This window comes from Drosophila innubila, assembly GCF_004354385.1.
Source record: "Drosophila innubila isolate TH190305 chromosome 2R unlocalized genomic scaffold, UK_Dinn_1.0 1_C_2R, whole genome shotgun sequence".
NCBI classification, from domain to species: domain Eukaryota; kingdom Metazoa; phylum Arthropoda; class Insecta; order Diptera; family Drosophilidae; genus Drosophila; species Drosophila innubila.
The window spans coordinates 16,524,249-16,549,608 of record NW_022995374.1 but is presented as its reverse complement, the minus strand read 5'-3'; the positions used below and the strand labels follow the sequence as shown (position 1 = coordinate 16,549,608).

Below are 25,360 nucleotides of genomic sequence, written 5' to 3'. Positions count from 1 at the left end.
ATTTATTATATCTGAAATTATATAATAACTAGGTAGACTTCATTGGTGTCACTGTGCAGTGCAACAGCGTGTGGCAAGCTGCTTAATTCGTGCAAATAAAATGATTGTGTAACATATGTAGCTGGGTGCGCTTGTGGGTCTATTATTCTGAGTACAGCCACAGTAAGTCCTTGCATATGGGCGCACTTAGTGCTTAAGCAGCCTCCTTGCCTATCTTGCAGCCCTCCTACTATCTTCTTGTCACCTCCATGCCCAACTGCTGCTCGCCGCAAACTTGCAATGCAATTAAATTGTAATTTCACATTATTTAAGTGTTTTGCTCTGCAACATTTTGGTTAGCACAATATGCTATCTGGTTTTCGGGTGTTCGGTTCTCCCGGGGCATATTTTGGTATGTCAACAATTAGTTAAATGCTAATGAAGCTGCTGCACATTTCTCATAATCATTTCTATATTATACAGCCAGCTAGTTAATTTAAGTAAATACCATATAGCAACATTGAATTGACTTTAAAACTATTGATAAAAGGAGATTCACATATTTGGTTTCCGTGCGCAATAAATTACCTTTTATCACTTTTTAGTTCTGAAGTATTTCGCTTCTACACTTTACCTTATGATGGGTACTCACGTTTTTCACAAAGTTTGTTAGTTATTTTAAGTATTTTAGGCATTCACAGTTTCGTTTCAATCCACTTTTTACATAATAAATCTAATTTAATAAGATCAAAATACAATATCATATAAACAGAATCAATTTAATTTATATACAGGCCTCTGTGAGAGTATACAATCTTCGAATTTTAGTCCATAAACTATTCCAGCTTGTTGTAAATTGTTTTTGACCATACCATAAAAAACCGAAGCATTCAAATCAGTTTTAGAGATAGCCGAAAACGGCATGCAACCAAGTGGCATGTCCTACAGAAGCAATTACAACAACAATGGGTTGTTTTGTTGGCAAATAAAAATGCAACTTCAGTTTGTGGCTTTTCAATTTGCGCCAGGACAACATGAAACGCCCCCATGCCAAGGACATGCCCGAAAAAGTGGCCATAAACGTGCAATTCACATGCAAAGCACAAAAACTTTGAGACTCCTCCAATGTGAATGGACGGAAGTGCCACAGCATCCTGACTACACTGGCAACTGGCAACTGGCAGCAAGGACAAAAATATTCCTCTGTTCAGCCGCAGGCTGTATTGGGTCTCTGTCTTGTGGCTAAGGTTGAATTTGGTTCACAATAAAAACAAAACAATGACAGCACACAAAACAGTTTAAGTCTATTTCGGGCCGGAAGTGCCGCTTATTACGCAGGATGTGGTTAACCGGAAATGAAACGAAACAAGCCAACTGCGACGCCATTTCAACTCTTATATGTTGGTGTGGGTGTCTGTGTGTGTGTGTAGATGAATGAGCTTAAGTGTGTGTACCCAAATTGAAGTGCATGGAAAACTAATTAAAAATGCGCTTTAAGCTTTCCGACTTTTGCATTCGATATTGGAATGTACTTTGCTAGCAGGCACTGTACAGCCAGACACCAGCACCAAAGCAATTCTAGAATACTGTGAAATCGAAACGTACTTAAAATTTGCTGTGCAGTGCAATCAGTGTAATGTCATGCCCGGGTTTGAGCACAAACGACGCGTAGTTCAAATCAAATTACAAGATGCTCTGCCATCCACTACTCAAACCTTCCCTGCCCCCTTCGACTGACCCCAATTTCAATGCGTCTGCAATTTGTGCGGCATTGCAGGCAGCTAATCAGGCTAATAAACACCAGACTGCAATTGGCCAACTCGCAACTGGCAACTTGTAACTGGCAAACCGGCAATTGGTACAAAAAGCATTGCATACTTTCTGGCGTGGCGAGTATTGACTTTTTTTGTGTTGTTTTGTTGTTACCAACGAATGGATACGGCTAAGCATTTGCCACAAATCATACAAATTGCATTGCTTATGCACTTGGCAGTCAATTGTGGCCATGGCCATTACCATTTGAATGCCAATTAAAGTGGTCCATTAAAAAAGTGGCGATCATCGAACAATTCACAGTTGGTCAAAATAAAGCGTTCATTGCCCACTTTAATACCTACAAAAAAGGCACTGCAATAAAGTTCTCAAGTAGCTTTTCGAGAGTGCACTTTAGACATTTAAAAAACATTACTACTGCTCCTAAAACCACTTAATCGTAAATGTATTTGTTTATCGTCTACTTTCAAGTGCATCTAAAACTGTGCGATGTAAATAAATTTTTCTATTATTTTAAAAATAAAAAAAATTTAATTCATTTTATATTATATTTTGTCTAAAAATAAGTGCTGTAAATCCAAACTGTGAATCAAGTTTAATATCGAAATGTAAAACTAGAAGAAAAAGAAGCGAGTTGTCGATCAATTGACAAATAATACATCGAGATACCAATATCGAAATATGTGGTAAAACAATTTTATACACAGTCAAAATAGAGGCCAAATAATGATAAAATTGACATTGCGCAATGAAATCGGTTAAAAATTGACAATGTTATGACACAATATACAAAAAATGGACATTAATGAATTAAATTACCAATTTTCATAGTGCATTAAATTAGAGTTGCATTGTCGAAAATCGACTAGGTTGACTCGATTTAGTATTTAATTGTCTCTGTCTAATTTTGATCGTTTGTCTTTCCATTTAAAAACTAAATTTTTAACTGCTGAAGTTATGTATAGTGAGATTTCGCTTTAAGTTCCTAAATATCCTGCTTTCACTTGAATATTCTTAAATTATTCATGCTTGAAAAATTGCCGGCAAATATTTTAAAAATTACCTCACGTGAAAAGCTTAACCCACAAAATCCCCACACATTATACCATGATTTACAATTGTCTTGGCTGCAGCTTCGTTGAGAGCTGTCACAAAGCTTGGAGAAATTTCACAACACTGCAAATTGCATGAGCTGGTAAATTCTCATATGAATAGTATGACATTTCTATGGATCTATGTATATACTTCAACGTCGCATACTGAAACTGTCAGCGCAGAGAAAGGAAAGGCCAAGAAGGTGAGATGATATCAAAGGATGCCAAATGTTGCCATCTCATCATTTCAGTTGTCACATTAAAAATGCATAAATGTTGCTTAAATGCAATCCAAGAAATGCAACTGGCAAAAATAGACTTTGCCTACAATTCCCTCTCCTCTACTTTCATACAAATAAAAAAATACTCACACAAGCCAAACAGACTCCAATCAATGTGGGCGTTGCAGGCATAGGACATACAATTTGTATCCAGAATGTTTCTGACGCTTCGCATTTTGTGGGCAAGGCAACTACCTACAATCCAACCAGAGATACGTTAGACATGCCCCTGGGCGGGTCATGTCTTTACCTTGTCTGAAGCTGCCCTATGCCTGAAACAGCTGATAGGACAGGGACTAAGCCTGGGTCCTCTGCTCGGTCCTATGCTTCTGCCTCTTCCACTACCTTTGCTGATTGTCGTGCCGTTGATCTGTGTTTTCACTTAGATATTGGCCCGGGGCGCAGAGTAGTAGACTGTACGTGTGGTCGCATCGATACAGGAAGTTTGTTTGCGGCCAAGTTTCCAGATAAGAACGTATGCTATGTGGATTGCCCATACTCGTAGACCTGTCCCACTGAAGGCAGCAAGACTGAACTGGCAAACCAAGCACTTCAATTGCTTTAAATTGAATTTTCTATTTACCTTAACTTTGATATGCACTCGTTTGAGAGCTCTAGTCCATTCCAATCGAAATTTTTTTCTCTTTCAACAAGAGTTCACGGCTGGATATGAGATATGCATATTTCCTCAAGGCGTTTTTGCACAGTCTCAACATAAATATGACAAAGCAGTTTTTGAGGTGCTTAAGCAACTGTTGAAACGCTTACGAATGCATGTCAAATGGGAAATGATGATGCTAACAAGAGGATAATTGCGCATGTGTGTGCGTGAATAAAACGTTTACGAATGCAACTCAAAAAGAAACGATGATGCTGACAAGAGTATGAAAACAAGGCATAAGTACGTTTCCCTAACAAAACGTTTACGAATACAACTCAAAGAGATATTTAAAGGAAATTAAATGTTTAGAAGAGATTAAAGAGCAAGAAATGTTGAACATAAATAACTATAGACTACCATTACTTTATGCATGCGGTCTGTAAAATGTTTACGAATGTACAGCCAAACAAAAACTGAAAATGTTCTTCTGGTTTAATATAGTTTTAATAAATCTAGAAATCGTTTCGATAACTTTATTATCTCTGATGACATATTTTTTTAACTTAAATTATTTGACACTTCCATTTCACAAATGTAAATCGCTTCCATAGGACTTCGAGCAGCAGGCAAAGAATACAGATCATTACGCAGAATAAATAGCCCGTCAGTATTACATTTATATCCTTGAGTGATATTTTTTTTGTGGGAGATGTAACATCTTGTGGAGCCGTGTAGACACCTGTATGAAACAAATACTCATTCGTTTGGGAAGTCCACTTAGCGACAAGCCCATTGCTCAATGTGTTCAAGTAGAATTGAAATAGGCTTTCCTTAAAGGGAGAGTTGAATTGTATGGGTAAGCCTAGAAAATAGGAAGCCGTGCACAGCTGTGAACCATCAACGACACGAAAGAGGGGACGAGTCAGGTAACGCTGTTTCAGACCAAGAATTCTGGCATATGGCGATGTGATGATATAGGCATAGCTGGTGTTCAGCATATCCTTATGCTTCCGCAGTGTGGAAAAATTGACGGTGACCAAACGATTCTTTAACTGCGCTGGAAACAAGCTCGATTTGGACATCAGCTTTTCCTGTGTCCGGGTGGTCATAATACTCAGTGGTGACTTTAGGAAATCGTCAATTGTATTGATTTGTGGTCCCATCTGTTTCACACTGAAGGATGCCGATAGATTGGCACTTTTCGTAGTTCTCATTAGCAGAACAGCCATTAGCATTCCAACATGAAAATACTTGTATACCCTGGGCAGTCGTCGAAAAGTTCCGCTATCTAATGACTGCATATAATATATAACTTGTCCCAAGTAAAGTCCTTGAAGGCCCCGACGACACCATATCTGCCAGCACAAAGGTAACAAAACGATCAAGATCGCGAATATCCAACAATTGGCTGAAGAGTTGGTTTTAAAAAACTTAGTTAACGCTGAACTTTGGGTCCAGGGCACCATTAAGCAATGTTTACTTAATGTAAACGAGAAGGCGCCAGCTGTCAGATTCGCATTCAGAGTCATTCGCGAATACGGATGTGGTACAATGTCTACCTCACCCCTTGCAGCTGCCAGCATCGTATGAACGTGATAGTTTTCCCTATTAACATGGGGCAAGAACTCTGTCCTCATTCTTCCATTCATTTGATAAATGTACTCGGCAATTAGCGATCCCATTGTGCCTCTCAGCTCCCCATTGTGACACTGTGGAAATATATAGAAAAACCTTAATAAGACTAACTTGCTGATTCCATCTAAATAATTACCACATAACTAAAAGGCGGATCATTAAAAACTGGAATCCGAAACTCGTATCCTTCGACATTTTTAGTGTTGAAACTCGGCCACTCGTAATCAGTGCCGAAACTGGTCACATTGATCACTTTGACTTTAGGAAAGGGCGTATAGCTGAAGAGTTCATTTCGCACTTGGTTAACTTCTTGAATCTGCTGAAAAGTTAAGGCCACGTTAACGAAATTGTAACGCCAGCACCAGTCAAAGAAATCCTTCAATTGTCGTTGAGTTGGAGATCTATTGCTCAGTCCCTTCACAATAAACAGTAAGTACACATTATGACGTCCATCGAGAGCTTCCTGGAGTACATCAAGCATTGGCTCCAACTTAGGCGAATAGTGCTTAATAGTAGCAAAGACCAAGGTCTTACGGCTTCTTATTTGATTAAACGTTGCATTCCAAGACAAACCCCAGATTATAATGGGTAAATTCAGTTGCTGAACGAGCTGACGTTCTATGGATGCCATAGCAATCTGATTTCCCGGAGGCAGCTTCGGTTCCCGATTAGAAGCAAACGTAACGATTGTGTCGAATCCATGATGGGCTTCCAATTGCTTCGAGAAATTAAGCACAAAATCGGAATCATAATAATCCAAATTACTGGCAAACATCGGAGAGAAACCACCGACACGAAGGACTAGCACAAAAAGAAGGAAGTGTCCGAGCATTACGATTGTAACAGAGAACTGGGAGCTTTGTCAACAGGTAACCCCAATTTATAGTAAGTTTATGAATTTAAGAAAGTCATTCTAGTTAAAGACTTTTGCAAAATACTTCGAAAAAATACAGCTAATTAAAACAGTTTGAATACAATAAAAAAAAATGGAACCAATGCTCATAACACATTTTCTTTTATGTATTACAGTTATCAAGAAAAATTTGGATTGAGTAAGATTGGAGTAAATGAAACAAATTGTCCATGTTGCCAAAGCTCTTTCCGTAATGATTTGGTGACTGGCGCCAGAGATAAGCACAAGGGGTCTGAATGAGTATAAGTGGACGGCTACAGTCGAGCACGCGCGACAGTAAGATACCCTGTGCCCAAGTACTCTGTACTAAAAGTTTATTTTCGACCAATTGTTCCTATGGCTTCTATATGATATAGACAGCCGATATGTACCAAATTTTGTCAGGATAAATAACGCTTACTATAATGCATATTCTATGAGTTTGGTTAAGATATCTCCAAAAACAAAAAACTTTTTCATACTAAAGCTTGATTTTCGACTGAGCGTTTCTATGGCAGCTATATGATATAGTGGTCCGATTTGAACCAAATTTGGGCAAAATGTATATTACCAACCCAGATATGTATTGTGTCAGATTCTGTGAGATATCTAAAACAGAAGTTTATTATACTAAAACTTTATTTTCGATCTGTCGTTCCTATGCAGCTATATGATATAGAGGTTTGATCCAACAAAAAAAAAATATATATATCTTGATCTGCGTACCGTATACAGGAACCTACTTACCAAGTGTGAAGTCTCTAGCTCTTATGGTCTCTGAGATCGACGCGTTCAAGCAGACGGACAGACAGACGGACAGACGGACAGACAGACGGACAGACGAACAGACGAACAGACAGATGGTCAGGGCTCAATCGACTCGGCTGTTGATCCTGATCAAGAATATATGTACTTTGGGGGGTCTGCGAACCCCCTACTGCCTGTTACATACATTCTGCCAAACATAATATACCCTGTTTTGTTAATTTTCATTGGACTCAGGGCATAAAAATACACGCAGTGTGCCTGTAGTTTCTCGATTTGAAGCTCGCACTGACGTCGACCATTTCAACGTCTTTGAAAAACATTCAAGGGTATGAAAAAAATGAGTAGTTTGCCTGTCAAAGTTATAGCAGGTTGATTTTGTTGAAATAATGTCCAAAAGAATGCAAATTTTTGATGTAAGCCCAAACTTTAAATCGAGCTGAATAAAAATAATTCATAAAGAAGGAAATATATTTATTACATTTTATTTGAGACAAATTTTTCAATTTGACATTAATTTCAATACATTTTAAGTCACAGTATCTTTTAATTAAACTGTAGCAACTCAAAAAATTAAGGGTAAGAGAATTTATATTCGCAGTGTTTTGCATCATGTATGTACAAATCGATTCCATAGAATTTCGACCAGCAAGCAAGTAAAACAAATCATTACATTGGTCACATAGATCTTCAGTAATACCGCAAAATCCTTCAGGCTTATTCTCGCATGGAGTAAGACGTCATCTCGTGGTGCCGTGTAGACACCTGTATGAAACAAATACTCATTCGTTTGGGAAGTCCACTTACCGTCAAGTCCATTGCGCAATGTGTTCAAGTAGAATTGAAATAGGCTGTCCTTAAATGGAGAGTTAAATTGAACTGGTATTCCTAAAAAATAGGAAGCCGTGCACATATATGGATCTTCAACAACCCGAAATAAGGGACGTGTCAAGTAACGCTGTTTCAAATCGAGAATGCGAGCATATGACGATGGGGCAATGTAAGCATAGCTTGTGTTGAGGCTATTCCTATGCTTCCGGAGCGTGGTTATATTGACTACGAACAACCGATCCTTTAACTCCAATGGTAACAAATTTGATTCGATATACGATTTCGCCTGTGCCTGGGTTATCATAATACGCAGTGGTGACTTTAGGAAGTCGTCAACAGTATTGATTTGTGGTCCCATCTGCTTCACACTGAAGGATGCCGATAGATCGGCACTTCTCGAGGTTTTTATTATTAACACAACCATTAGCATTCCCACATGAAAGTACTTGTATACCCTGGGTAGTCGTCGAAAAGTTCCGCTATCTAATGACTGCATATAATATATAACTTGCCCCAAATAAAGTCCTTGAAGGCCCCGACGACACCATATCTGCCAGCCCAAGGGCATAATAATGCCCAGGATCACTAATAGCAATAAACTTGTTTTAGTGCTATTTCTAAAGAATGTACCTATCGCAGAATGACGTGTCCAGGGCACCATCAAGCAAGATTTACTCAATGCAAAGCAGAAGGCGCCAGCTGTCAGATTCGCATTGAGGGTCATTCGCGTATACGGATGTGGTACAATGTCTACCTCACCCCTTGCCGCTGCCAGCATATTATGAACATGATAGTTGTCTCTATTCACATGAGGTACGAACTCCGTCCATATTTGCCCATTAATGTGGTTAATATATTCTGCAATTAATAATCCTGTGAAGCCTCTCAGCTCTCCATTAGGAATCTATGAAAATATGTAATAAAAAATAATTAAACACTCCCTACTATTTAATTGATCCTAAATATCTACCGTATATGTAGAGGGTGGATCATAAAAGAATGGAATCCGAAACTTGTATCCTTCGACATTTTGAGTGTTGAAACTCGGCCACTCGTAATCAATGCCAAAACTGGTCACATTGATCACTTTGACCTTAGGAAAGGGCGTATAACTGAAGAGTTCATTTCGCACTTGATTAACTTCTTGAATCTGCTGAAAAGTTAAGGCCACGTTAACGAAATTGTGACGCCAGCACCAGTCAAAGAAATCCTTCAATTGTCGTTGAGTTGGAGATCTCTTGCTCAGACCCTTCACAATAAAAAGTAAGTACACGTTATGACGTCCATCGAGAGCTTCCTGGAGTACATCAAGCATTGGCTCCAACTTAGGCGAATAATGCTCAATGGTAGCAAAGACCAAGGTCTTGTGGGTTATTACTTGCTCAAACGTGGCTTTTCGAGATAATCCCCATATTACAATGGGCAAATTCAGTTGTTGAACGAGCTGACGTTCTATGGATGCCACAACTAGCTGCTGTCCAGAAGACATCTCCGATTCCCGATTGGAGGCAAACGTGACGATTGTTTCAAATCCATGACGGTCTACCAAATTCCTCGCGAATATAATCACAAATCCGGGATCATAATAATCCAAATTACTGGCAAACATTGGAGAAAATCCACCGACAGGTAGGACGAGCCAAATAAGCAGGAAGTTACCGAGCATTGCGATTATAGCACTGAACTGTGCGATTTCTTAACAGGTAGCCTCAATTTATAGTAAATGCAGGAATTTAAGAAAGTCATGCTACTTAAAGACTTTAGCCAAATACTTCGATACAGCTAATTAAAATAGTTTGATTCCAATCATAAAACTGGAACCAATGATCGTTAGATCGTTAATACTTCAGTTGTCACAGGTAAATTGCATTTTAACTTTGTTTCTAGCTGTCAATTTATATATAGATGTTTATAACATTTTAGAAAGAAAATGTGCATTGCAAGTTTCAGAATACATTGACTAAAGTTCAAGCAATTAAACGAATGATTAATGGAAATTTGATATTTAAAAAAGAACGATAATTTTTCAAGAAGAAAAACAGATTTAAAATCAGTTCAAAATACAATTTTTGTTCTTTTGGAAGGTAATAAGAAAAACTAGACTCAAATGATAATGTTTTCCTCATTTCATTTAAAAGTTGAAATTAGTTTGAGTATATTTAAGAAATTTACTTTTTGTTATGAAAGCCAATCGCTCTTTAGAAAAAATCAAAGGGTAATTTCTTAATTTCAGGGTGAAGTACGATACTATTTTTCTGAGTATAATGGATTTTAAAACAATTCATAGAGTTTATAAGGCAAGTGTTTTTTGATTATTTAATTATAGTAAATTAAGTAAACATTAAAGGAATTATATGGATAGGATTAATTTTTACATTGCCTGAAATATGAATGTTTTATTTAATAATAGTTTTATTGAATACAAAAACATTTCTTTTTAAATTTGTATTTATTAATTATGAATCAAATGGACAGAGTTTTTGAAGAATTTTTATCACTTGTACCAAATTAATAAAAAGATTATGCATCCAATTAATTGTAATGCTGTTACCGATTTTAAATTTCAACTTCAATATTTATTCACTCAGCTAAATTTGACACTATTAAATCTCGTATGTACACAGTCAAAGTTTACCCTTGCTCGAGTTTACTCAACCGCAATTGTTCGGTTATATTAGTTTCAAAATGATTGATGCCCCAAAAAAAATAGAAAAAATCCAAATTTGATGGATGTTTGTTTGGGTTCATTTGAACTACACAAAGCCATAATGCACACGCTGGCAGATCATTTAAAAGTTTCGCCTTTCGCATAGAATTATTAATATGAAGTGACAGTTTGAATGGAATTTAAAAAATATTACATGAAGTTTGGCAACTTTAAAATTGCCTCATCGCAAAGTTGGGTGTTGCACAAATGTTTTGTCAAGATAAAAGACTAGAACCAAGGTAACGCTACATAAATTGTGTTTATTCCGAAAGCCGAGAAACTGTAGCATACTTCTGTGCGAAGTTTAAAGGTGACAGCTACACCTTGCCTTTCCCCTTCATGCCTCAAAGCTCTATCTCTCTTTTTCTACTTCTTACACATGCCACGCACATTTCATTAAAGCACAATGAAGACATTTGAACGGAATGCGTGTGCTTTGCAGTGGAGAGTGGGGTAGTGGAGTTAACTCAAGTGTGGGGCATTTTTCGAGGGTCTTGAAAAATATTTGCAACACTGAAACATTTCCCCACTGACGTGGTACTTGGAGCCAGGACTTCAGCTCTGTACCGTAGCTTGGCATGCGCCGCTATAAAAAACAATAAATAATATTTATGTGCTCTTTGATAAGGCGGCACTTTTCGTTATACAAACATATGAGCATGAACTTGCTGTATAAGAATTTTCATAATACCCTAGAGAGCAAAAGGGGTAGCTAGTTATATAATAAAAAGTGAAACGAAAATCTTATATGTAAAGTAATACTTGAACTTGTTAAATTTATATGTTAAGTAACACTTAAACTTGTTAAATTTATTTGGCAGTTTGAAGCAACTTTAAAGTTTGTCATAGGGTATCTGCTAGTCGAGGGAAGTCATTCTAGTTACTTTTGCTATTTATGTAACACATCTAATCGCTGGCATTTGTGGCATTTGGTAACTTTTTGAAAAACTCTCGTATTCGGGTGTGAGTTTATTTGCTTTTGACAAGCGCTGCATAGTTGGCTTTAAGTGTGGCGAATAATTAATGCAATACACAAACACACACACGCACACATACATTGATACCCACACTCATGCACATATAAAGACTCCCCTCATTGCGTTTAACATTTTAAGCACCTGTGACACATAAAATGAAGTCATATGAGAGGCAGCTTTATATGAATCCTTCTGTTGTGTACCAACCTGATAAATGAGAGTAAACACACACACACACACATACACTCATTTAATCTCTGACACTTGTTTATTTTAATAATGTTAACCTAATTAAGTGATTAATATGCAAAATGTGCGCAGAGATTAAAACGCTCTGCGGCATCGTGTTTAATTTTACATTATTAACATTTTCGCGTTGTTGCTATGAGAATTTTGGGATCTAAGGCCTAAGTCTATTAATTATAAAAAAAGAAAAAATTATTAGACCTGAACAGATATACTTTAATAAAAATAAAATGCTTAGATAGCTGTGAATTAACTTGAGATAATCAATATATCAAATAATTTAACTTAAGCCACTAAAACAATTTTATATTTGTTATTTGCTTAAATGTTTTTATATAAATAATTGAAACATGCAGCTCCTTGTATCTAATGTATTTTATATTAATTTAATCGACTTAAATATATACAAAATGTAATTTAGTTGTATAAATAAACTAAATTTATTGAAAAATTCTCAGAAAAAAATGGTTTGTTAGTTATTTGCAATTTTTTAAAAGCTAATTTTTATTTTTCATTTTCAAATCCTGCAATTCAAGTAAATTAATAATCATTTAAAGATTTAACACTTGCCAGTTTCAGGGTAGTTGTGCAAAATCAAATTAAGAAATTAACTCAACCCAGTCCAACTGTATTTAATGGATTATAAAAGCCATCAAATAAGTCCAGCGTATACGCAGTCTTCCAAGTTGGCACATCAATTATTGTCAATTTTAATCTTCTTCTTTTACACCTGTCACTCACACAGTGCAGTGTGCCACGTTTTTCTGCAACATTCTCACACTTCAACTCAGTCAATCGCAGCTTAGCACAAGGCCTAAAGCTTTATGCCAATTATTCAGGATGCAAGGAGTAAAACGCCTAAAAGCAGTCAATGTAAAAACGTTTTTTTCGCATAAGCCTTTTTAGCACTAAAAGGTACTCAGCATTTCAGTTACAGTTTTTCTCTCATTTTTTTTTCTGTTCCAAGCTAATTGATGAGCAGCAAATGGCGCGTGTTGCAAGAAGGGATAAAGGAGTGGAAGAAGAGAGTGTGTGAGAGGTTGGCAGTTTGTCAAGCGGAAACTGCGAGCATTTCTCAAACACTTTGTGGCACAATTAAAGTTGCAGCTAAGCGACTAAATGGCGGCCATTTACAAGAAGCCTGGACAACAAAAGGAGGCGACGGCTTTGGTCCTTGGTCTTTAGAAATTAGAATTAATATTTTTACGCTGAGCTAACACAATTTCAAGTTGGCTGCGCGAAAAATGCATATTTTCCGGTCAGCATGGCAGTTCTATTATGTTGTTGTTGTTGTTATTATTATTGTTGTTAGCACCTCTAAATGTATGTGTGTGTGTGTGTGAGTGTGTGTGTGTGTGGAAAAGAAGAAAAAGCTTTAGCACGTCTTGTGCTGAGGCAGCAACGCGTTGCAGCTGCATTCGTGGCAAGTGCAGCTGCGCTGATAATAAATTCATGATGAAGTGCAATTTATACACTTCATATGCGTCCTTTCACCTTCTCTCTGCCCGTCCCGCTTTATCTGTCTTACTCCTTTGCTGGCTATCTTCTAACTGTAACCGTGTCCAGTCTTTTTTGCTGAGCTCGGCACGACCAGCCGAAAAATTCAAGTCTTTTCCGCATTTTTCCAGCGTTGCATTAAGCCTTGAAATGTTTGCGGCTAAAACTAATTACAAATGCCGCCCCACAGTTACAAAATTTGTTGTTGTTGTTGCTGGTGCTGTAACTACCTCTAGCTTAAAAGCTAAAGAAAATCTTCTCGCAGCTGCAATTTCATTTCAAATTAATTTAATTTTTAGAGTATCTCTTTTCTAATGAGAAATGCTGATTTCGCATTCTGAATTTCGCCGTTGCGTTCTGCATGCAAATCAGCTGCTGAGCCACCCAACTAGTAAAATCCACCCACCCACCGTGTAAAACCTAGCTACACATCCCACCCACGTCCATCATCTGAATTTCTTTCGTCATGCAAATTATTTCCCTTGTTGAGCCCCGTTGGCATATTTAGTAGCCATTGGCCAGGTGCATTTGGTAATGGACTTGCAATAGGCTTGTCTCGCATATATTAACCAGCGAGAACCCACGAGCAATAATACCTGAGAGAAATTGGCTTTCAAACTTTAACTGAAATTCAATTTCCATTTGAAAGGCGTTTGGTTAGTTAAATTTCACTTGTACAATTTATGATTATCCTAGGAGAATGCAAAATTTAATCAGCTTTTATTAGTAACATATTGTTATATGTGCTTAAAAATTCAACTTCAATTTATGGTAAAGTTTAATCTCAATCAATTTAGCTTTAATTTCTAATATCAATGTATTTTCGTCCATAAATGTTGCAATATTTCAAGGTCTTTTACAGTTCAGATGACGCCTTAAAATGGAACTCAACAAATCTGTGCAGAAATCAATTACAAATTCATGTTAAGCAATGTATGGTTAAATATTTATTTAAATATAGGTATAAATAAATATACTTCGACAAGCGATTTGCCTGCATTATTAAGTAAATGCCGAAATCTGCACATTTGTTTATTACATCTATATTATTTGAATGGTTGCCAATTGATTGCACAACCCGCATGTTGCATGCCTAATTGGATGTCGAATTGTGGCACATGCAACCAAGTAAACAACAGATATAATTACTATTAAATATTTATACGTGTGTATGAATTCAATTTTACTTTTTATTTTAATCGGAATTCATAATAAAAAATGTGTAATAGGAAAATGGATAATAGTTTCTTAACGTTATGTTTTGTTTATTAAACAACTACACAGATACACAAAATACTTTCATAGTATACAGTTTTAATTTTTAAAATTTATGTCAATTCCTTCAACAGTATTAAATCAAAGTTAAGTTATTCAATTTTGAAGATAATTTGCTTTCAAACAATTCTTTAACCGTAGAAAAAGTAAGTATGTAAGTATAATATAAAATGATTTATTTAATGACTCAAAAGCTTATATAATTTATTTGAATACATTAAACAGAATGTATGCAGTCCTATAAGTAATAATTGAAACATCATCTTATATTATGCCTCAATACTAAAGTCAGATCAATTAACTAATACCCCAATTAGAAGACAAATGAAAAACTATATCAAAAAACCTTACGTTCTAAACTTAATAAGCCAAAAAAAATCTTTGCAAAAGCATGCATTTAATGTATAACTAGAGACAATATTTGTAAATCCAATAATTATAGTACTTAAAGCTAAAAGTGCGTGATCATTGAGCGACTTCTTTAAGGGGGAGACACCTGGAGACCATGACCATGACGATTGCCGGCAAAGGGCAGCGACACCAGCATACCGAAGAGCTTTCTTCTACACAATAGAAGAGGGAGACGCAGTAGTTGAAGAAGCAGAGAAAAAAAAGCGAATGTGATAAGCCGATTATGAGTTTATTATTCAATATTGCTTACAAGATTGAGCCGGAGCGTTTGGTGCGACACTTGCCATGCGCATCGCGGAACTGATGAGTTCGACAACGTGATGGAGTCTCCGCTGTTGGAGTGGGATTTGCGGCACGTTGCACTTTCACCTTAAAAATGGGCGAATCGTGACCTTGCGATGGCGTATACTCAATATTAGACAATTGCGATGCTGTTGCTGCTGTTGTTGTTGTTGTAATGGGTTCATCCTTGGATCGGGCTTGTAACCATTTGGACGGCAGAGTGGAAGAACTTTCCGTAGGCATGTCCATAATGATCAAATTGTTCGTCTTGGGCTTCTGACGTTGCGTGGCAGCAATGTCAGCCAAAAGCTGTGCGCTATAGGCGCTGATGTTGCCACTCACAGCTGCAACAGTTGCAACAGTTGCTGCCACAGAAGGTTCTGTTGTCGTCGACGCTGTTGTTGTCGGTGCTCTTGTTGTTGTTGTTGTTGTTGGACTGGCTTCGGTGGTAAACTTGATGGGTTTAATAGTCAGAGCACTATCATCATAGTAATAATCATCGTCCTCGGCATTATACGATTCCTAATAAAGTTATTTTTAGCATTGCCAACTAGTTAGTTTCACTTTTGAACTGAGCAACTAAACTTGTTCTCGCACAGAGAGCCACTTACATCAGCCAGTTCATTTTGATCCACCTCGATGATGGCCACATCCTTAATGCTCACATGGATGTTGTATTTGCCCGTCTGTCGTTGATCGTACAGCACACGACCCAACGATTCGATGTTGCTGTTGTTGTTGTCGTCCTCTGGCACCGGTTCCACTGGCACATTGTCCACTGGCTGCATTTGAACTTGCAGCACTTGCAACATAGTCAGCAACATCATCAAAACCAACACCAACGACTGTGGCAGCAACATTCTGAACTTCACTTTGACTTTGAGATTGAGATTGATGGTAGAAACCAGTTCTTGAGCTACCCAAAAGCAACTGCTGCTGCTGTGTGGCACTTGCTACAACTGTTGACTTGTTGACGACGCACGAGCAACTGAGCTGACCACAACCTTAGAGGGCTCTACTTAAAGGTTCTGGTTTGCCAAATACCATTCTTTAGTTGTTCTTCTTATGTTCTTCTCCTTTTCTGCTTTCAACAGAGCAGCTGCTGATGCTGTGTATTCCACGATGATATGGAAATTTAATTGACAGTTCTTGTTTATTCCTCTAACCACAGCGTGTTAATTGCAACTGAAATATTGCCGTTAAAAGGAAGTTTTGATGGTTCTTATTATCACTTTGAAAATAATAAAAAATTAGACAAATTTAAGTAGCACTTTTAAAAAACTTGTAAAGCATATTTAGTCACTAAAATTTATTTATTTCTTAAATAGATATTAATGTTTTAAAACTGTTTGTAAGAAAATATTTAAAATAAGTTGTAGATTCTTGATTTATTTTCAAGTTTTTAATTAATTGAAATATCAATTTTTGTTTAAAGAATATTACTTTTCATTATTATACGGAATATACGGAATTTATATTTTAAATTAACGCAGCTCATTACATTTTTTTGAAATATTTTTAATCTAGCAACGCATTTATATTTCATATTTTTTTAATTGTTTAATTGCATAAGTAATTACATATTTTTAAAATTTTTAGTTTATGTAAAAACCTTCCAAAATTAATTCTAATCAGTCATGTCCAACTAATTGTGCTCTTAAGTTATGTCATTCAACACCATCATATTCAAGCTACTAACCATTTAGAGTCTTTTGGTAATCTACAAACTAACACAATATTTACATGTACTATGCAAATGCAAACACAGATGCCATCTTTGAGGTTTCCAGAGGGTTCAGCACACTGAGGGGCGCCACAGCAATGTGTACCCATGTAATTCGAGTTGAGTGGTCAACACGAAATGAACCAACCAAATGCCAACTGTAAGCAAACAGAACCAAGTGCATAGACTTGAGTGATTGTCGTGTGAAAATAACATTCATAAAGTGCCAAGTAATTAGAATAGTTGGTAATTTTGAAATGGGAAAATGAAAACAATATTATTTTTCTAAGATTTTAAATGCAGACAAGGAATCAGGAAATAAAAATATAATATATATAAACTAATATATATAAAATAATAAAAATACCTAATTATTTTTTCTGACTTGCCTACATTGCCTTGAAAACAAAATTCTAAAAGATAATTAATAGTTATCGTATAAAAGCTAAGCTAATATTTTAAGCTTTTCTACATTAAAATTTCGCAAGTTCTATAATTAAATTTCGAAACAGTTCTACTATAAATTTAACGTTTTATTTAGAGCTTTAAATCGCTCTTAATGCTTTTAATTTAAGCACATGCAGTTTATTTTAACTTTCATTTTATTTTGATGTTTGCAGTTAATTAAAAAAAGTTTCCGTTAGACTTTAAAACACTTTCAATGTTTGCTGTCAGCGCATATTGTTTTTTTAATTTGTGTATTTTCTATACTCTGTAACTATGAAAACTTTGAATCGGTTCGTTTGAAATTAATGTAAATTAGAGTTCATAAAAACTATAATTCAATTATTACAAATATTTGACTAATTTAGATAGATGAAATTTATGCTTTTAGAATACGTTTTTTTCAGTACTTAGTATTTAAGTATTTTTAAATTGTAAGCGCAGGATAACTGCTAGTCTTGCACTCTCCATGAGAACACTTGCAGTTGTTTTTCATACCAAGTTTTCTTAATTGCAATTGATGGATTTTGTTGGACATGCATTTATTTGCTTAATTGAGAAGTCGATTGCATTTGGCATCGCAAAATGAAATTCCCTAGAGATTTCTTTGCAGCAGCAGGATTTCATTTGCCCCATGCCACAGTAGACACGTTAGTCTGGAAATCATTTTTCACCTCTTCAACGAATCAATATAATGATATTTTATTGCCGTGCGCAATACATACATACACATATGTTGTATGTGTACTTATCATATGCACTGTAACATATTGGAACATACTCATATACATGCATTAATTTGTGTTTGTAATTTCCGCAATTGCAAAAGGCCGCTGGCAAGTTGCAGTTGCAATGGCAGCTGCAACAAGGCATATGTAAGTGCATTTGTATCTGCAACTGGAACTGTATTTGTATCTGTATCTGTTGCTGCCATAGCTGCAACTGCTGCTGCTTAATTGCAACTGTTGCATTTGTGTGTGGCAAGTGATTGGGTCCATTGCTGTGTGTCCCCACACGCACAGTGCACTAATTAAATTAATTGCTTAATTTTAACTTAATTTGCCACATGTGGCAAGTTGCGCTCATTTTGTTTGCCATTGCTCACGTGCATTGCTTTTGCCAGCCAATTACCTCACGTACTTTTTGGATAACCATAAAATTTGTTTGTTTCCCCATAACAACAACAACAATTGTCTATCCAAGTGTGTGTGTGTGAGTGTGACAGCATGTGCGTGTAAGCTGGCAATTAAGTGTCCTGTATGCAAAGTTTAAAAATTTCTGCTTTTAAGCATGAACAATATTTTCCAATTCACTGCTAAACGTTTTTTGTAGAACTTTTCTCAACACTTACTTTATTCAAAAATGTTAAATAGAGGAGATAATAATTTTAGAAGGCAATAAATGTTTCATTTATTTTATATTTATCCTTTTTATTAATATAATTGAGCGATATAAAATTATTTTACAATAAAACTATTTAAACTAAAGTAAAAAGTAGAAAAAAAAGTTATACACATTTAATAATGTTTCTTATTTCTTATTAATTTACTAATTCCTAGCGCAAAAAAGATTTCCTTAAAAATAATAATAATAATAAACAATTTTAGTCTATTTTCTTTATTTTTTTTTTTTAACAGATTTAAGGTATATTACCGAAACATTTACAAATTGCTTTTGTGACAAATTCTATTAAATTTATTATATAATATAATATAAGAATTATAATATTATAAATATTTCACAATTAATGAAACAATCAAAATAATTACATATATAATTTTTTAGGTAACATAAACATGAAAATTAATCGGTTTTAATATAAAGTCCGAGCTGTTATTAAGTTATTGACATAATTGCCTATTCTTAAGGACTCTTAAAATGATTTTGAGTAAAGAGATTAAATAACTTTTGACTGCACTTAAGTTGCTTATTAAAATTCAGTTGCAGTTGCTGAAAATTCGAAATTGTATGCAGTCGATTGTAAGCTTCATGGTAATCCAGTTTCCCGGAGCTGTAGACATAATCTCACTGAGAAGAGACAAAGTTGGCGTTGCCAGGTGCTTGATTATGTAAATTGACAACAGCTGCAGTTGTCGCTGTTGTTGTTGTCGCTGTTGTTGTTGTCGCTGTTGTTGTTGTTTGTTCTTGTTGCTTGTGTTGCCATTGCTGCTGTTGTCTTGGCCAGCGTCTTTTTTGGGCAAGTTTGGCAACACTAATTACCTACATTAAGCAACCTGCACAGAGTTGACACTCAATTAGCAAACTGTAAGCGGCAACACTGTTATCCTTGTTCTCAATTTTCTCGTTGTTGTAGTTGTTGCTGCTGCTGTTGCTGCATTGTTGCATTATTCAGGCTACGCTTTGACCTTTTGCCATTGCTGCAACAGCCACCTAAATTACAAAGCGCTTAAATGCGCTGTTTTGTCAAATTAAACCAAAGCTAAATAAGCCAACTGGCCAGGCAAATCAAGGGGCGTGCAGCGAAGGGTAAGGGGAAAAGGGATTGGGCAAACGGAAGTTGCAGTTGAGCAGCCTGCTGACAACGGAAGTTGGAGCGCCAAAAACAACGAGCACTGCAAACAACAGCAACAAAAATACAACGGGCAAAGTTTGTCAAACGGAATTGTAGCAGACACCCAACAACAACAACAACAATGAGTGGTGGAAAACTACAGGCGAAAGTGTTGTGGACCAGTGGAATGGGGGTGTTTGTATAGAATAACGGATGCCGGACGCCATCTTGCAGTTGTGCGCAAACATGGCGGCCAGTCCAATGACTGGGCAACGTTTGGCGCAACAATCGCACTTTTATTTATTGCATAACTACAGGCGTTTATACGCTCAAAGTCTGCTGCCAGCAAAACAACAACAACAACAACACCACCACTTACCATTCCAACTCCAAAATCCCCTTCAGATTGCCCAACCCTCTTGTCCCACTTGGCAGCATAATAATTACGTTTGCTATCAGCGTCGACATTCACCATGAAAAAGTACCTTACAGCGCCACCTGTTGGGCTTCTGGACACCTCCCAAGTGACTGCAGTTTTGTTTGTAAATCCTACACAAAATCTCCCTCACACCTGCCTCGTCTTCCCCCTTCTCGTGCCAACAACTCGTAAATATGCAAAGCCATAAAACGCAAGTGTCACACGGATTATTCATGAATGGAGCATGCAAATGAAGCTGCGCCCAGAATGAAGGTGTGCGTGTGTATGTGCAGAGTCTTAAGACTGCAGAGTTTTAGGAAAATGTAGAAACAAGTTGAAAGCAAACTTTCTAAATTTTACAGTTCCAGTACTACTCGCTGTTATCATGCTTTAATGCAATGAGGATTCTATAAAAAGTTCTTGAAAAAATTGTCATAAATTTAAATAATGGATGATGGTCGAAAAAAAAAAGTTTTCTAAATAAGAAATAGTATTGCTAAGTAAATTAGAGAATGCAGAATCAATTTGGAGGCCAAATCATGATCAAAATGACATTCCGCACGAAAATCTGTTGAGTTTTGACAGAGCTATGAGGGCTTAAAGTTTTTGAAAAAAAATTACAAGGGATTGGGATTCAAATAATGTGCAACGGAAGGCTCATAGTCAAAAAAAATACAATTTTGAAAAAGAAAATTTAATTGTCGAATCAATTCGGAGGCTAAATTGTGATAATAATGACATTTCGCGTGAAAATCGGTTGAGTTTTGATGAAGTTATGAGAAATCAAAATTTTTGATAAAACGTCAAGGGGTTAGTATTCAAATTATGAATGATGGAAGGCTTATAATCGAAGGATATCAATTTTTCTATATAAGGAAAATTTAAATGCAGAGTCAATCTAGAGGCCAAATCAAGATCAAATTGACATTCCGCGTGAAAATCGGTTGAGTTTTGATAAAGTTATGAGGAATCAAAGTTTTTGAAAAAATGTCAAGGGGTAGGTATGGAAAATTGGATGATAGATGGCTTAGAATCGAAAAAATATCAAATTTTCTAGATGATACAAATTTAAATGCAGAATCAATTTAGAGACTAAATCATGATCAAAATGACATTCCGCATGAAATTCGGTTCAGTTTTGATGAAGTTATGAAAGATCAAAGTATTTGAAAAAATGTAAAGGGGTAGGTATGGAAAATTGGATGATAGATGGCTTAGAATCGAAAAAATATCAAATTTTCTAGATGATCAAAATTTAAATGCAGAATGAATTTAGAGGCCAAGTCATGATCAAAATGACATTCCGCATGAAATTCGGTTCAGTTTTGATGAAGTTATGAAAGTTCAAAGGATTTGAAAAAATGTCAAGGGGTAGGTATGGAAAATTGGATGATAGATGGCTTAGAATCGAAAAAATATCAAATTTTCTAGATGATCAAAATTTAAATGCAGAATGAATTAAGAGGCCAAATCATGATCAAAACGACATTTCGCTTGAAAATCAGTTGAGTTTTGATAAAGTTATGAGGAATCAAAGTTTTTGAAAAAATGTCAAGGGGTAGGTATGGAAAATTGGATGATAGATGGCTTAGAATCGAAAAAATATCAAATTTTCTAGATGATACAAATTTAAATGCAGAATCAATTTAGAGACTAAATCATGATCAAAATGACATTCCGCATGAAATTCGGTTCAGTTTTGATGAAGTTATGAGGAATAAAAGTTTTTGATAAAACGTCAAGGGGTTAGTATTCAAATTATGAATGTTGGAAGGCTCATAGTCGAAAAATATCAAATTTTCTAAGTAAGATAAATTTAAATGCAGAATCAATCTAGAGGCCAAATCAAGACCCAAATGACATTTCGCGTGAAAATCGGTTGAGTTTTGATAAAGTTATGAGAAATCAAAGTTTTTGATAAAACGTCAAGGGGTTAGTATTCAAATTATGAATGATGGACGGCTTATAGTCGAAGAAAATCATATTTTCTAAGTAGGGAAAGTTTAAATGCAGAATCAATCTAGAGGCCAAATCATGATCAAAACGACATTCCGCGTGAAAATCGGTTAAGTTTTGATATAGTTATGAGGAATCAAAGTTTTTGAAAAAATGTCAAGGGGTAGGTATGGAAAATTGGATGATAGATGGCTTAGAATCGAAAAAATATCAAATTTTCTAGATGATACAAATTTAAACGCAGAATCAATTTAGAGACTAAATCATGATCAAAATGACATTCCGCACGAAATTCGGTTCAGTTTTGATGAAGTTATGAAAGATCAAAGTATTTGAAAAAATGTCAAGGGGTAGGTATGGAAAATTGGATGATAGATGGCTTAGAATCGAAAAAATATCAAATTTTCTAGATGATCAAAATTTAAATGCAGAATGAATTAAGAGGCCAAATCATGATCAAAACGACATTTCGCTTGAAAATCAGTTGAGTTTTGATAAAGTTATGAGGAATCAAAGTTTTTGAAAAAATGTCAAGGGGTAGGTATGGAAAATTGGATGATAGATGGCTTAGAATCGAAAAAATATCAAATTTTCTAGATGATACAAATTTAAATGCAGAATCAATTTAGAGACTAAATCATGATCAAAATGACATTCCGCATGAAATTCGGTTCAGTTTTGATGAAGTTATGAGGAATAAAAGTTTTTGATAAAACGTCAAGGGGTTAGTATTCAAATTATGAATGATGGACGGCTTGTAGTCGAAGAAAATCAAATTTTCTAAGTAAGGAAAATTTAAATGCAGAATCAATCTATAGGCCAAATCAAGATCAAAATGACATTCCGCGTGAAAATCGGTTGAGTTTTGATAAAGTTATGAGGAACCAAAGTTTTCGAAAAAATGTCAAGGGGTTAGCATTAAAATTATGGACAATGGACAAATCATGATTAAAATTACATTCAGCATGGGAATCGGTTGAGTTTTGAACATAATTCCAAGAGAACTCTGCGCAACCCAAAAACAATTTTATTTTGCGTAACTAAAAATTTAATAGGCGATGCTAGTACTTAAGGAGCCACCGTAGCCCCCACCCAATTTGTATGTTGTTTCTTTTTGTATTTTAAAACAAATAACACAAACAGATAACTAAAATAATATATAATGATAGTGCCATTTTTGACATTCGCCGAGTTTAAATCCTGATTGTTGATATTTTGGACTTGTTAAGCTTCTCGCTTTTGAGCCAGTTTTGAACAAACTCTTTGTTGACATTGGCAACATTGGCCAAATAGTTCGCATAGTCCACATCGCTGTCGAGTTCCAATATTGCACAGTACAGTGAACTCATCTTAAGACTGAAACGTGCTAGAGCCTCTGCCACATCACATTCATTTATCTCAGTTTCATCGGTTAACTTGACCATTAACTTTTTACATTGCTTAGCGGCATCTGGCATATTTAGTTGACGCTGCAGCTCCAACATATCCTCCTTCAAATGATGCAAAGCATGCATCTTCTGTTGCACTTGGTCTTTAAGCAGTTTAATTACATCCTGACACTGTTTCTCCTGGCCAACAATGAATTCCATCAGCTTCTCTACTCTGCCATTGAAATTCTTCGATTCGGCCATAAATTGACGTACATCTGTTATACGCTTCACATCGGGCAAAGTCAAATTAATCTCACGACTGTGGATAGAGTTCAGCTCTGTCGATTCAGGGTTAGATGTACCCATAATTTATTCTTATTAAAAGTGTTCAAAAATTTGTTATTAATATTTTTGCTCAAACTTGTTTCTATTAAAAAGATTATATTTGAATTTGAGAGAGAAGTTCAATTAACACAAGGCCTGCTTTGATATTATATATATTATTTTGAAATCAATTTATATATTTCCTGTTTATAAATTTTATATATAAATTTATTAGCATCTAATTCAGTTAAAATTTTTATATGCATTATATTGGAATTTCGTGAGATTTATTTAGTCTCGCCCAAAAGTATGCTATCTTTTTTAGTATTTTGAACTCAACTAAATAAAATTGTTTTGGAAAAACCTCTTAATTTGATTTAGTTGAAACTTTATTTTTGTGTTGCAAATTTACGGGAGTTTATTAGACCTCCGGTCAATATTTAATGACAATTTTTCAATTATTTGGTTATGAATTATATTTTTACTACCTATATTTACCGCAATTCAATTGAAGAACCAAACGATTTTATTTTTGTACATTTTATTAACTTCTAGGCTATATTATTTCTCACACATCGAAGTTAGCGGCATCTTTTATTTTTTATTTCAGCAATTGTCGAAAAATTAAATAAAATATCAAAACCACTAAGCAAACAGTGCACTAAAAATCTATTTATCTATGTCAGTTACTTTTGATTGCATTTAAGTTTTTCCTTTTTATTCGTGTTGCTATTTTTGCATATTTTCGCCATGCAAAAGTCAATTTATGCAGTTGATTTAATTTGATTTTAACCTCCAAATCAGAGTTCCGAAATGCATTTTATGTTATGCAGTTTAAATGGCAAGCTGTGAGCTTAAATACTCTAGCAATTCATGTGTTTAAATACAATTTTCATTAATTGCATAAAAGTGAAAGTTTGGCAAGTGTTTAACCATATACAGACAGATTTATTTTAAATAATTTTCATCTAAAATAATCTATGCGAAAATTGCAAATATTGAAGATTTTAATGGATTTATAATAATTGTTTTTTAATTACAGTTCGAATATTATGAATTCTAGATTTTTGACCATTTAAAGTTTAAATGACTTCGGAAATTAAGACTTTAGTTGGTACTAGTAAAATTACTCAGTTTTAAGAACCACAACATACATTGTTTTATAGGCTGAACCTATATCCAAGTGAATCTTGATTTGCATATAAAATTCTCTTGATTTGTAAATATACAATTTTCTTAATTTTATTTCAAAAAGATATCACATACTCTTTGCAGGAGTATTTGGGATATGCAATGTGAATGTGGAAAAGTCAGTAGTCATACGTGTGGAAATGAAGCTGGCAGTGATTGCTGCATAAATGATTGAA

At 35.3% G+C, this 25,360-nt stretch overlaps 2 protein-coding genes across 2 annotated transcripts; both read right to left on the bottom strand.

Annotated features, from left to right (window-relative positions):
• Positions 1 to 14,789: 14,789 nt before the first annotated feature.
• Positions 14,790 to 16,136, bottom strand: LOC117784724 (cell wall integrity and stress response component 4). The gene is made up of 3 exons (XM_034622532.1): positions 15,858 to 16,136; positions 15,215 to 15,768; positions 14,790 to 15,116 (listed from the first exon to the last, which is right to left on the bottom strand). Exons 1-3 carry the CDS (start codon positions 16,104 to 16,106, stop codon positions 15,035 to 15,037), a joined length of 885 nt encoding a protein of 294 aa, XP_034478423.1. The 5' UTR covers positions 16,107 to 16,136; the 3' UTR covers positions 14,790 to 15,034.
• Positions 16,137 to 23,271: 7,135 nt separating this feature from the next.
• LOC117784420 lies at positions 23,272 to 24,080 on the bottom strand. The gene has a single exon (XM_034622154.1). The coding sequence runs from the start codon at positions 24,033 to 24,035 to the stop codon at positions 23,493 to 23,495; it is 543 nt and encodes a 180-aa protein (XP_034478045.1). The 5' UTR covers positions 24,036 to 24,080; the 3' UTR covers positions 23,272 to 23,492.
• Positions 24,081 to 25,360: the final 1,280 nt, after the last annotated feature.